The sequence below is a fragment of the Styela clava genome, chromosome 14 (assembly GCF_964204865.1).
Source record: "Styela clava chromosome 14, kaStyClav1.hap1.2, whole genome shotgun sequence".
In the NCBI taxonomy this organism is placed as follows: domain Eukaryota; kingdom Metazoa; phylum Chordata; class Ascidiacea; order Stolidobranchia; family Styelidae; genus Styela; species Styela clava.
In genome coordinates this window covers 5,626,617-5,638,634 of record NC_135263.1, presented here as the reverse complement: position 1 = coordinate 5,638,634, position 12,018 = coordinate 5,626,617, and the positions used below count along the sequence as shown (strand labels likewise).

Below are 12,018 nucleotides of genomic sequence, written 5' to 3'. Positions count from 1 at the left end.
AGTAGGCCTACCTGTCCCGGAGTCGTTATTTAATTAATAATTAGGTAAATATGATGATGTCACCGGTATTCACTGTACATAAAAAATTTTGCGTATTTTTATTGAAAAAAACAAACATTGCAACAAACATCGAAATACGGTCAAAACTTTTTTTAATTAAATGTTGACTGCACTCACAATAAATCTGAATCAACTAAATATATTTCTCATATCTGACATTTTCAACAGCTGTATATTAAGTATTTCCGTGTGAAATATGTTCATGTAAGATGACCTCTTAAATTAAATAACGCAGATAAGTAGTTATTAGGCCAAAACAGTGATGCAGTAGTGTTAGATTCTTCTATTTCTTGTCTTATAATGCCAGTCTCTCATTTTTCGAAATATCGACGGGTCGATTCCCGTCCGGGATGGTTATGTCTAAAAGATGTAGCCCACCCGAACTTCACATTGTGTCCAACTGAATCTGCTACAGTTGCTTCAGTTATTACTTGTCGATTTTAATCGGTAAGTATGTTGATAGGTATTTGTCTGTTTGTCTGTTTTTCTGTTTGTCTGTTAGATGCACGCGATATCTCACGAAAGCGAGATTGAATCTGCTCCAGACTTGCATGCATGTGTATTCATCATATGTCGGACCAGAAGCTTATTGATTTTGGATGAATTATGTCGTATAACTAGCGAGTTATTAATTAATTAGTTATGAGACACAAGGTGTCACTATGGAGTGAGAGCGCTGTTTTGGGGATCCCCTAACTTTCGATCGATAAGTCTTCGATCTCTGACCGATATTCTCGTTTAATGTATTGGACGAAGCAGCAGTGATTTTGTTTAGTATCGACAGATTCAAATTCAAGATGATCAACTGGCTCAACTTCTGATCAACTTCTGATGTTAAAAAACTACAAATTACCATGGAAAATTGAAGCCGTTCCTAATCTTTATAAATGTCCCTCACGATTATTGTATATGTTGATATTTAACTCCAAATCTTGTTTTCTGTATCAAGTTAAACTTGCATTCATATTGCCAATCCAATACACAGAAATTGGATGTCTGTTAATGGCCTAAATAGAAATTTCCTTCTTGAAGTTCAAGAAAAATGTTATCGCGTGTAGTGAAAGATATTTGAATTTCTATTTTTAAAGGAATCATTTCTAAATGTATACAAGTGCTTTGAAAGTCATTAAATATCTTGGTATAAAATGTAACGTCCATTTTTCTACAATAAGTCTAACTTTCATTCAATAAAACTAATATCTCTATACTTATAAACTCTCGTTGCATTGCTTGTTTCTTGTTCATATTTTTTATACTTTCTGCATACTTATGGGCACAAAATATCTTAGGTTGTTATTACGTGATAAATATGTAATTCATATCATAACGTCTGGTTTTAAGCTAAATATTCGCGTGGCCAGACCCTTATTCATAGTCTACTAATAAAAGTGTGAGTTTACGGACAAGTCGAAGATATGAAGTAAATGTACGTAAAAAGGGATAAATTTGTAGCAAAGATTATTTCCCGCCAACACCATTGTGACAAAACAATGGCTTGTTCCACTGGTATTGGTATTCGGTACCCTAGGACTAGGTCAGTGTTTCCCAACCCAAGGGTCGGGAACCAAAACAGGTTTTTTAGTGAACTTTATTGTTCATTTATTTTATATGTGTTAGTGAATTGCTGCTCAGTAGCAAATAATTGTATATATAATAAGTGTTACAGTGTAAATCTTGGCAGCATCTGTATTGCGTAACTAAAGTTAAACTACTTTCCAAAGCTCGCTGATGAAATACAAGTGGAGCCCACTCACGTCGAGCTAATTTCAGGTAAAATAATCGCAATGTTAAAATTGCGGCCATAAAAGCATTGTATGCCGTTTAGTATTTGAGCATATAATTGGGTTGTCAGATTTTACAATGTTTTTTATTATTATTATTGTCTTTTTAAAAGGGATAGGAGGATAGGATTTACATATTTATCCCGATGGGAGAAAAGTCGATAAGATGGCTTAATCATACGTCGAACCACGGCCTCTCGTTCGGTTACCAGGCCAGGTCGGGTATGAGATGAGTTAGCCGATTATCTGTTTTCGGAAGCATGGACCTGACGGTGGAGGGAGCCTACCACCTTACGGCGGCCAGGAGTCCGGCAAGCCTCTCACATCTGATCATCCCCGCATGGGATTCAAGCCTGCGAACCAAGAAGAATAATCAGAGATGCGGTGGCGAGCGTATCATTTAATTAGTTTTAATACTTTTGGGTGAACGAACACGTACTACTTCTTTTAACAATTTCTTTTCCTTTAAAATCTGTACGCTTTATACCTTACTTGAAGTTTTGTTTGCTCTCCCGATTTTATAATCAGATTTATTTATTTTGTTTTTATCAATTATTTTTATCGTCTATTATGCTGATTATGGAGCCGAAATAAACTTATACTTCCAGGTTCAGCATTGGTGCATCGTGATAGAGATTAGGAGTATATATTCATTTCGCGTAGAACAAATATTATTCACACTTTAATGAATATAATATAGTTCATTTAGTAACCAACATGCAGCATAAATATTAAATGCTGAACACTGAACCGTATGATACTTCCTCGTGCATTAGTGCAAATGCCTATTATGGGGGCGATTAACGTCACAAAGGAAAACGTTGATCGAAAGGTCGGCAGAGTAAAAATAATATGGTATGTATTGTTATTCGACTAATTTTTTCAAGCCTTAGTCAGGACTCTCAAGAGGTATAGACTATGGACAGATATTGTGTATTAATTAAGTATTCATTGATAACAATGAAAAGGTACAATAAATGGATACCCAGGTAGGGATAGGATTTTCGGATTTATCTCGGGAGATACGAAGACCAAAAAGATGCTTGAAGCAAATGGCAAATCACGGACTTTCGCCCGTTTACCAGTTTATGTCGGCTATGGGAATAATTAACCAGTGATTTGTTTCAGATTCATGGGATTGACGTGGAGGAAGCTGTAACCAACCAGCGAAAACTTGGTCAACCCTACTACCACAAAAAATCCAGCAACCTTTAACCCGACGGTATTCCAACCCGCACAGGGTAATCAGACTCACTCAGAGAGGAGAAGGCTAGCTTGTTCCTCACGCTTAGTAGGCTACGATGCGCCAATCGCGCTACCCACGGGTATTAAATGATATAAAAGAAACCGACTTCAAATGCACGTGCGTAATATACATTCGTGACAGCATAAATTACTAAAACAACTTCATCAATATTTATGCAAGGCACGCAGGTTCCCACAGCGATAGCTGGTCCGCACGCACACGATATTTGCTTGATGAAAACAGTATTCTTATATAACTAATATATATATATATTCTTATATAACAGCAAACTATATTTAATAATTTTCCACAACATTTTGCCTACGTGCAACAGATGGTCGGTCTCAGACTTGTTTTCAAGGTATTATTAGCTTGTTATCTGCTTTTGTAAACATACCGTGAAAATAAATAACGGAATGATATATCTAATCCGAAATACATTGAAATCATAAGCTGAAGCGACTGAGATAAAATTTCAGTTTTTGGCTTTTACGTTTCGATTTAATTAAAAAATACTAATAAATGAATAAAGAAGCCCTACTTGTCTGTAAACGCTCGAAGACATACTGTAATTTTTGGCGCTCCAGAAGTGTGTGTACCTATATGGAGGTGAATAACTAACTTTTGTTCGCCTACTTTACATCAAGTTGTGTAATGGGACTGAGGTCTATATGGGCAGGGGCTCTATTCACTTGGCTAACACAGACAGTCTCCGAACTCGTAATAGAACTAAAAAAAATAAGGAAAATAGGAATAAAATTATGGCTTAACCATAACCTGGTACACACACTACGGGAATACCCAATTTTTTATTAGCGAGATATTCATACGCCTTACGTCATGAACAATGCTTTGCACTTTGCAATGACAGGAATCTGGAATGAATCTTTGCAATCCGGCGTTGCATAATTTACGCCCTAGGCGAGATGGTGGACACGAGATTCAAAACCCAAATTTCAATCGAGTTTGTTAGGAAAAGATTACATGAAGTTTGGCGTGTCGAAAAAGTTTCTTTTATTGCTGTTGTTGCCATTAGTATGCTGTAATAAACAATTATCTATTTTATATATATTTTTTAAATTTAGAGAATAATAACTAGATAACAACAATGAAGATTGTAGTTGTCCTGGCTTTGATTGGATTAGGTGAGTAATTTAATATTGAAATGATATTTGATATCCACTTACCGTATGTGTTTATTTTTATTCGTAATAATTGCAAAAAATCAAGTATATATAGTTCTGTGGGGATTTCGACATGTAGTGAACGATTACCTCCAGGTTAAATTTAGTGTCAGAGTGTCAGTTATCATGTTTCATGCCGAACACCGATGAAATCTAAACTCCTAACAAGTTTACATCGAGTAGGATAATGGAATTTTCATAATAATCGCCGAGACGAGGGGAGTAGATAAGACCATCTAACCATGTGTCGAATCAATGCATTTCTTCCGGGTTATCAGTCCAAGTCGGGCATGAGAACAGCTAATCAATTATTTGTTTCAGATGTATGGATTTGAAATCTTAAACGATTGGTAATTGCAATTTATTCACGAAATTATAACAAATATAAAGCACTTCGCAAAATAGCTTTTCGTACTGAACTTTAGAAAATATGTCACTCAAATGTATTGCAAAAAATGCAAATTCTTCTATTTAATCTCGGATAAAATTTTACATACCCAACGATAAAACTAAACTAACATTTGAAAGTCATTTTTAACATTCACAGCTCTCGTATTTTTAGCCGCAGCAAGTGACTGGAGCTGCACAAAAGATGGCGGAACATGCCAAGATTATAGAAATGCTGTTTGCACCGCTGGATATGAAACGGGACTTTGTGATGGAGATTCAAACAGACGATGTTGCTTGCAGTGCAGCGCATCATGTACGTTTTGTATGAATTAATTTTATTCCTAACAAGTATTGATTTAAATACGCCCTAATTTTTCTCAGATAAGACATTTGTTAATTTTTGTATTTTTATAAGACTGTCAATCCTAGAATTTTTGGTGTTTAGATAAACGTATATACTGTGATAACACTGGTTAAGAAGGATAATTATTTAACATGTTTGACACCACACAGATTTGAATATAATCATGTCACACTATAATAAGCCCGACCCCTAATTAAGAAAAATATTGACTCCGATTTCTATTCTTGACTCTGGGTTAAAAAAAAACTTTGGCTCCGGCTCAGAGTTGTTAAAATTCGATTTACACTCCAGCTCCGAATTCAATTTTTGAAGGAAACAAATTTTGGCAACAGAAACTTCAGCGTATGCGAGCGGACTTGAAAAGACTGTTAACAACACTTAGTAAACTTACTGCTTTTTGAGTTCTTGTAAAATTTTGCCTCTTTTTTTCATCACCATTGCAAGTATAAAATCATGACTCTGACTCCCGACCCAGTGAACAGTTTGAAAATCCGGCTCTGATTCCAGTAAAACATGCAAAACTTGGACTCTATAGCCCTGGTTCAAAAGAGGAGAAGAACGTCTTATTATTAGAACTACAGTATTAACAACCAGGGTTGCCAGATCCGAGCGATAAAAAAAAGCCGAATCAAGACATAAAATAAGCCAGAAAAAGCCAACAAATTTACTAAGTACAAAAGCCCCATGATTTTAAGCCCATGGAAAAATACTGATGGTGATGTAGAGCCATCAGTTCATTCAGTGAGCCAAACAAACGTCCTTTTCCATTACAAGTTGTTTTTCGGTTACTATCATGGCTATTTCCACTTCTGCGGGATGAAGAGTTTATAAGTAAAATGGATTAATTGAATGGCAGCACCAGAATCTACATTAAACACAATACAGTCAAGCTGACATCTATATGAAACAGTTGAAAAAATTCAAAAAACCAGAAAAAAAATAAATATCAAGCGGACAGCATTATTTTACTATTTGATATAGAATATAGGTCCGCCGCTTCAGTATGGGATATACCTACATGTCTCTAGTTAGAGTATGTACATAGATATACCTTAAAAATTCTCATTATATCGTACTTTACTATTGAAAGTTTTCTCATTTTTCAAATTTATAAACAATCAATTATATTAAAAATTGCCGCTTACAGGTGGACTACTGAAAGCTAATTCAGTAATTTTAGCTTAGTTAACACATCGTTCATGAGACTAAATTTTGATTACTGCAATTAAACTAAGGCTCCACATCAGGCATACCGGTAATGAATATTAAGTTATACAACTATTTTTTGGAAACAGAACTAAAAATTGACAAATACCACGCAAAACTATAAAAACGAGGCAATGTTTACAACCCTGCTTGAACATCTGTCTGAGCGGCTGCAGAAACAGAAATTATTTCTTATTGGGTATGGTTAAGCGTTAAGATAATAAACAAGGAAATCGATGCTCGGGGAAATCCTAATGTTAAGTAGCTAAGTACCGGTAATAGGCTATTGTTACACACTAAATATTGTATTTCATATGATTTTAATAATAAACACTAGAATAGATTTTTAATAACCAAAAAAAACGCCAAAAAGCCAAACGGAAATTCTGACGCCAAACGTGTTTGAAAAAAGCCAAAAATGGCAAATTTGGCGTTAAAAAACCCAATATGGCAACCCTGTCAACAACCGTTCATAAATATCAGCGATTAAATACAAATTCCAGGTGCCAGCAGTGAAGCAATGTACTCACAAAACGACGGAGAATGCGATACCGCTGGTGGTGATTGCCACCACAACAGCAATTACTGCGACGGAACTTATTACAATGGAAAATGTGGCGGACCATCTGAGAGACAATGCTGCGTGTCGTCGTCTGGCGGTGGTGGTTTAATAGGCGGTGGAATTGGATGTATGTAGAATATTCAATGTTTATATTCGTGGTGCTAGCAACAGATTTACAGTGTAACCCTTTGTAATCCTTGCATATCTTTACCACTTGATTACTTATCGATCTTTAGATCGGTAAGTATGTTGATAGGTGTTTGTCTGTTTGTCTGTCTGTTAGATGCACGCGATATCTCACGAAGGCGTGGTTGAATCTGCTCCAAATTTTGCATGTGCATTCATCATATCTCGGACCAGAAGCCTATTGATTTTATGTCGTATAATTAGCGAGTTATTAATAAATTAGTGATGGGGCACGTGGTATCACTATAGAGTCATGAATCGAAACCGCAGTTTCGATCGATAAGTCTTCGGTCTCCGACCGATATTCTCGTTACATCGTTGGTCTGTATTGTAATTGCCCTAACAATTTCCTGTTAGTAAATTTCCTTAGTAGTTAAATTTGAGTTTGAAGTTTTTGTGACTAAACTGTAGTAAATTAATATTAATTTATTTGAATACATGCAATGTAACATTATCTTTTTGGATAGTGAGCACTCACGCTCGTTGTCGTTGCAGATCTTTCGTTACTTTATTTCGTTGATATAAATCAGCCTTTAAATAGAGTCCTGTTTCAAGCGAACGGGAAACAACCTTTCAATTTTCAATATTTACCACAAGTCACAAAGCTTTCTGAGACAGTTTTCTATTAAATCTTTATCACTTTGTATGTCAATAAAGATATAATTTTATCTCTATTCAAACAGAATATTTAAACAACTTGTCCAGTTACATTTTCCAATAATTTGTTTGATCTGTCGCAGAATTTTTAAGCATGTAGGATAGATAAATGGTGCCGCGCCCAATGTACGCACACATCCATTGTCCATAGTTGACTTGATAATTATGCGACTATGTTCATCCCTATTCTGAATCTACTCCGAATTATTATCTGTTCACAGGCTCAAGCACTAAATATGGCAACATTAGAAACGTTGACACAACAGGTGCATCTTACGCAACAGCTTCTCAAGATGGCTTATCTGGGGGTAAGAGTACATACATGTTATTATTAATATTAAATCACAATAAAGCAGGGATGTGCAACATTTTTTGTCAGTGGGTCATATAACCAACTTCAGACATCTAGCTGAGCCGAACAAAAAAATCGTTGTACCATGTACATTGCAGTAATAAAGGCACCGGGCAAACTGTAAAAGATTAAACGCAGCGACAAGAGCAAAACACATTGTGTATTTTTACCCACGTGAGCCCCTTTTTAAACATAAACTGTCGGATTAGGATTTTATGCTCAATAGAGAAAAATCTGAGTGTTGACGAGGGCCATATTAGGTGGCTTGGCGTTCCGAGTTGTGGCCCGCGTAAAAAAATGTTGAGAAAAGAAAATGGGGAACCGTCGTATGTGTATATTTGTGCCCAACGTTTTTTCGCTTCTGTGGAACACTTCATAGCTGTTTTTTTAATCGTAGTGGCCCGAACTGTCTTAAGTCTTGCATCAGCCGGTTTCTGCCAGCGCACAATTCTACGCTGATTATAGTGTCACACCTGGCACTGCGCGTGTTGCGCGTGACTTGGCTTTAAAATGACTTAATAGAAATCGTATCTGATTATTTTACAGGAGTTTCTTCATCACATAAGATGGCACAAAATGACAAGAACGCGATGCTTCAGTATAAAAGTTTAATTCAAACAGCAGCCAACGATTTGTGCATGGACGCAGCTGTGATTGCAGGTAAAATAGAATAATGAAAACGAACGTTACGCCTTTTTTTTTCTGGGGCACATACGGTTCTGGTCTAAAGGTTGATGTGACCATGGTCTAAAACGCATAGTAGAAACTGCTTCAATTTGATTAAAATATGCCCCGAAAATCTTAACTCATCAACTTAAATCTTTTTAAAATTGCAAAGGGAATTTATCGTATTGTTTTGTATTAAATGAAGTAAAAATGCTCGAACAATTACGGATTAAAAAACAACAAACCTGGTTAAGATATAATGAGAAGTGACTTCATAACAAATTTGAAATTGTAAAGGGACCTCGAAGACACCCTGTATATACAAATGAACTACCTTTAGTCTTGTGTCAATCGTATGTACTGAAGCGATATTCTACACTCATTTTTTTTATAATATCAGTAACTCTTGACAAATTAGTTGGCGAACGTTATTTCAACGACAGATCAAAATCCATCATTTCTGAGTGAGTAAGCAGCACGGGATTGCTTTGAGCAAATTTCATTAGAAAATAGTCTCCGAACAAATATGAACACTCGCAGGGCATCAACCTCGAAGAGGGAACTATTGAAATCTTTTCGATTTGCAGAGCCAAGCACTTGAATCAGCCTACTTAATGTTTATACCGTAGATCAGGGGTTCTCAAACTTTTGGTGTTGCGGAGCCCTTGAAAAGGTTAACTATTATTCACGGAGCCCCAAAATAAATGTTAAAATTGTTACTTTCGGATTAATATTCCTGAGCAAGTTAAAAGTACTTTACTCAATTTAAATGCTGAACCTTTTTTGAAAGGGTTAATACAAGTCATAAAAAAATCTAAATTTCAAACATAAATTATATATACTAAAGCTGTAAATTTGACACTTGACAAACATGGTCGAATCTTTTCCCTTTTGACATGTTTGGAAGACTTAAAAGGCCGCTAATAATGTGCGCGATTGCATTTTGTTACAATCGCCGATTTTTCCTCAGCATGGCGTGTTTTTGAACCTTTAAACATCTTCACGCCGGTGTTTATTCTCCCTGATTCAAATTTCCCTCTGCATATACATGTATTGTTACACAATGACGACGTTAATGGCTTTTGTGTTTTCGTGGGGAATTATGAGTTCAATGTGAAAAACATGTTACCATATTATAGTCATCGGCGACGAAATGCTAAAAATAATAATTAATAAAGAGATAAATCTGCAACTCAAATTTCTTGATTAAAAAGCGGCATTCTGAAATATTAAAACTAAAACTTAAAATGGAAGATCACACGTTTGGTTTCAGCAGGTCACCTAGGATTGAAAACGCTTTTATAGACATTGCAAATCACAAAATTTGGTGTTATGTTAGGTTTTCATTGTAGTAACTGCGAATTCGAAACACAAGTACAATTGTGCGCGCGATGTAGGCCTACCTTTTTTCCCCATTTTGAAACTACCGACGGAGCCGCACGCAATCAATTGTGCGCGCGATCCGCGATGTACCTTTTTTTCATTCTGAAACTACCGACGGAGCCGAATGCAATAAAATAAATTTCAATTGTTCGTATTTTGCCCAGACATTGTGTTTTTTTAAAGGGCGATATCTTGCTTAAAAATAATCTCAAGTGCGAAAGAACAAATCAAGTTTGACAAATCCCAATATCGCAAAAATACGACTCCAATTTATTGATAGTTGGCAGTTTATCACATATTTTATGTTATTTCAGAATAATGTTCTTTCATTTTAGTAATCCTAATAGTAATCTCGAATCAAACGTGAGTAACGATGAGCACAATTACCTTATAACGACGAGACACGTTAAATGCTCGCATTGGTCATGGATTGAATATTTCACACAACAGAAATCTCGTTATACGTTTTTTTTTGATCGCGAAGAATGTTGCGCGGTAATTTCCGATTCCAATTTTGAACCACCTCCCTCTTAAGAATCCTGGCTGCGCTCCTGCTTATAAATAATGTCATTTTTTAATTCAGCCTCTTTGCCATATTTCGAGGCCATATTGTTGTCAGATTTTATCAAAGCTGTTATTGCTTCTTTAAACAGTTACAAAATTAGTCAGTATTTTGAAAAGTAATCGAATAGCTCGCGGAGCCCCTGGATTCCTCTCGCGGAGCCCTGAGGCTCCGTACGGAGCACTTTGAGAACCTATGCCGTAGATGATGGGCATAATACTCCAATGCGTTTGAAATCATTTATATTTTAATTGCCCATATTACTTAGCACAATAAACGTTACCTGTATATTCTGTTAACTAAACTGAGACCAACTAGCTCTAACTCTAAATTTATTTTCAAATACTATTGCAGGAATAATCAGTCGCGAAACTCGAGCTGGAAAGGTCCTTGGATCAGATGGCTTTGGGTATGACGGACACGGATATGGTCTTATGCAGGTATATTCATATCGCCAAAAAAAAAAATTTGTTAATCCTCAATTTTATTAAAATTAATTTCATTTTTTAATTCTTTCATTAACGGAAAGTGCACAAACAAATTTATTAATATAAATAGGTCAATGCTTATGGACTGGTAATCTATTGCTGACCCGGACTGATCATTGCACGCGAAGTGGTTCACCATATGATTGAGCAAACTAGCTCTTGATATCCCCCCCCCCCCCCCTCGCGATCTTTTCGACTAGTTCTAATTACTTGAATACATGAGTTCTTCTCCCATTATTTCTTTCATTATGTTACGTTCGAAGGTTGACGATCGCTATCACACACTGCAAGGAGGACCGTATTCGTTGGCTCACATTAAACAGGGAACAGGTATATTTGCTAACATTCATTATTACCTGACTCTGTACAGTTGGCGAGTAAAAAGTTTCAAAATAGACAAAGGGCGGAATTTAAAGAACAGCTTGAGAACCAATAACTAATTCGCGCTCAATGTTTTTTTCAATCACATTTTTCTCTAGGAATTCTTATTGATATGATCAATGGTGTGAAGAATAAGCATCCGTCTTGGAGCCAAGACATGGCCCTGAAAGGTGGAATCAGTGCTTACAACGCAGGCGTTTCGAATGTCGATTCGTACAATAACATGGACGTCGGCACCACTGGAAATGATTATGCAAACGATGTAGTTGCTAGATCCCAATGGTACGATGATAATGGCTACTGAGGAATAATGTTGTAGATCACTAATATTTTTGTTTAATTTTTAATAATTTCATGATCAGTTAATCTCTCATAAAAAATAAAATAAATCAATCAATATATAACTACTTTAAATCGATTATATGTCTATTCGTATTTGGTATTGTCAGGTTAACCGCGGTCGAGAATACAAAAATTAATAATATAAATAGCAGGGATAGGATACGATAGACAAATAAGAGAGCAATGATCATATATATGAACACGAAAA

The 12,018-nt window shown here is 35.9% G+C and overlaps 1 protein-coding gene across 2 annotated transcripts; it reads left to right on the top strand.

Moving 5' to 3' along the window:
• The first annotated feature begins 2,652 nt into the window (after positions 1-2,652).
• Positions 2,653-11,869, top strand: LOC120341280 (lysozyme g-like). Of its 2 annotated transcripts, none has more exons than XM_078119926.1 (9): positions 2,653-2,696; positions 4,173-4,232; positions 4,834-4,974; positions 6,735-6,920; positions 7,858-7,944; positions 8,535-8,648; positions 10,954-11,039; positions 11,351-11,417; positions 11,567-11,869. In XM_078119926.1, exons 2-9 carry the CDS (start codon positions 4,196-4,198, stop codon positions 11,770-11,772), a joined length of 924 nt encoding a protein of 307 aa, XP_077976052.1. In that variant the 5' UTR covers positions 2,653-2,696; positions 4,173-4,195; the 3' UTR covers positions 11,773-11,869. The 2 variants fall into 2 exon arrangements, with proteins under 2 accessions (XP_077976052.1, XP_039265697.2); XM_039409763.2 differs by lacking the exon at positions 2,653-2,696 and adding an exon at positions 3,383-3,448 and having other exon boundaries at positions 4,175-4,232.
• Positions 11,870-12,018: the final 149 nt, after the last annotated feature.

Bases quoted from the DNA above. Each gene is read 5' to 3' on its own strand.
- LOC120341280 (XM_078119926.1), top strand. From the start codon at position 4,196: ATGAAGATTGTAGTTGTCCTGGCTTTGATTGGATTAG. The intron at 4,975-6,734 runs GTACGTTTTGTA...TACAAATTCCAG, and splicing joins CTTGCAGTGCAGCGCATCAT to GTGCCAGCAGTGAAGCAATG. The intron at 8,649-10,953 runs GTAAAATAGAAT...ATACTATTGCAG, and splicing joins GGACGCAGCTGTGATTGCAG to GAATAATCAGTCGCGAAACT.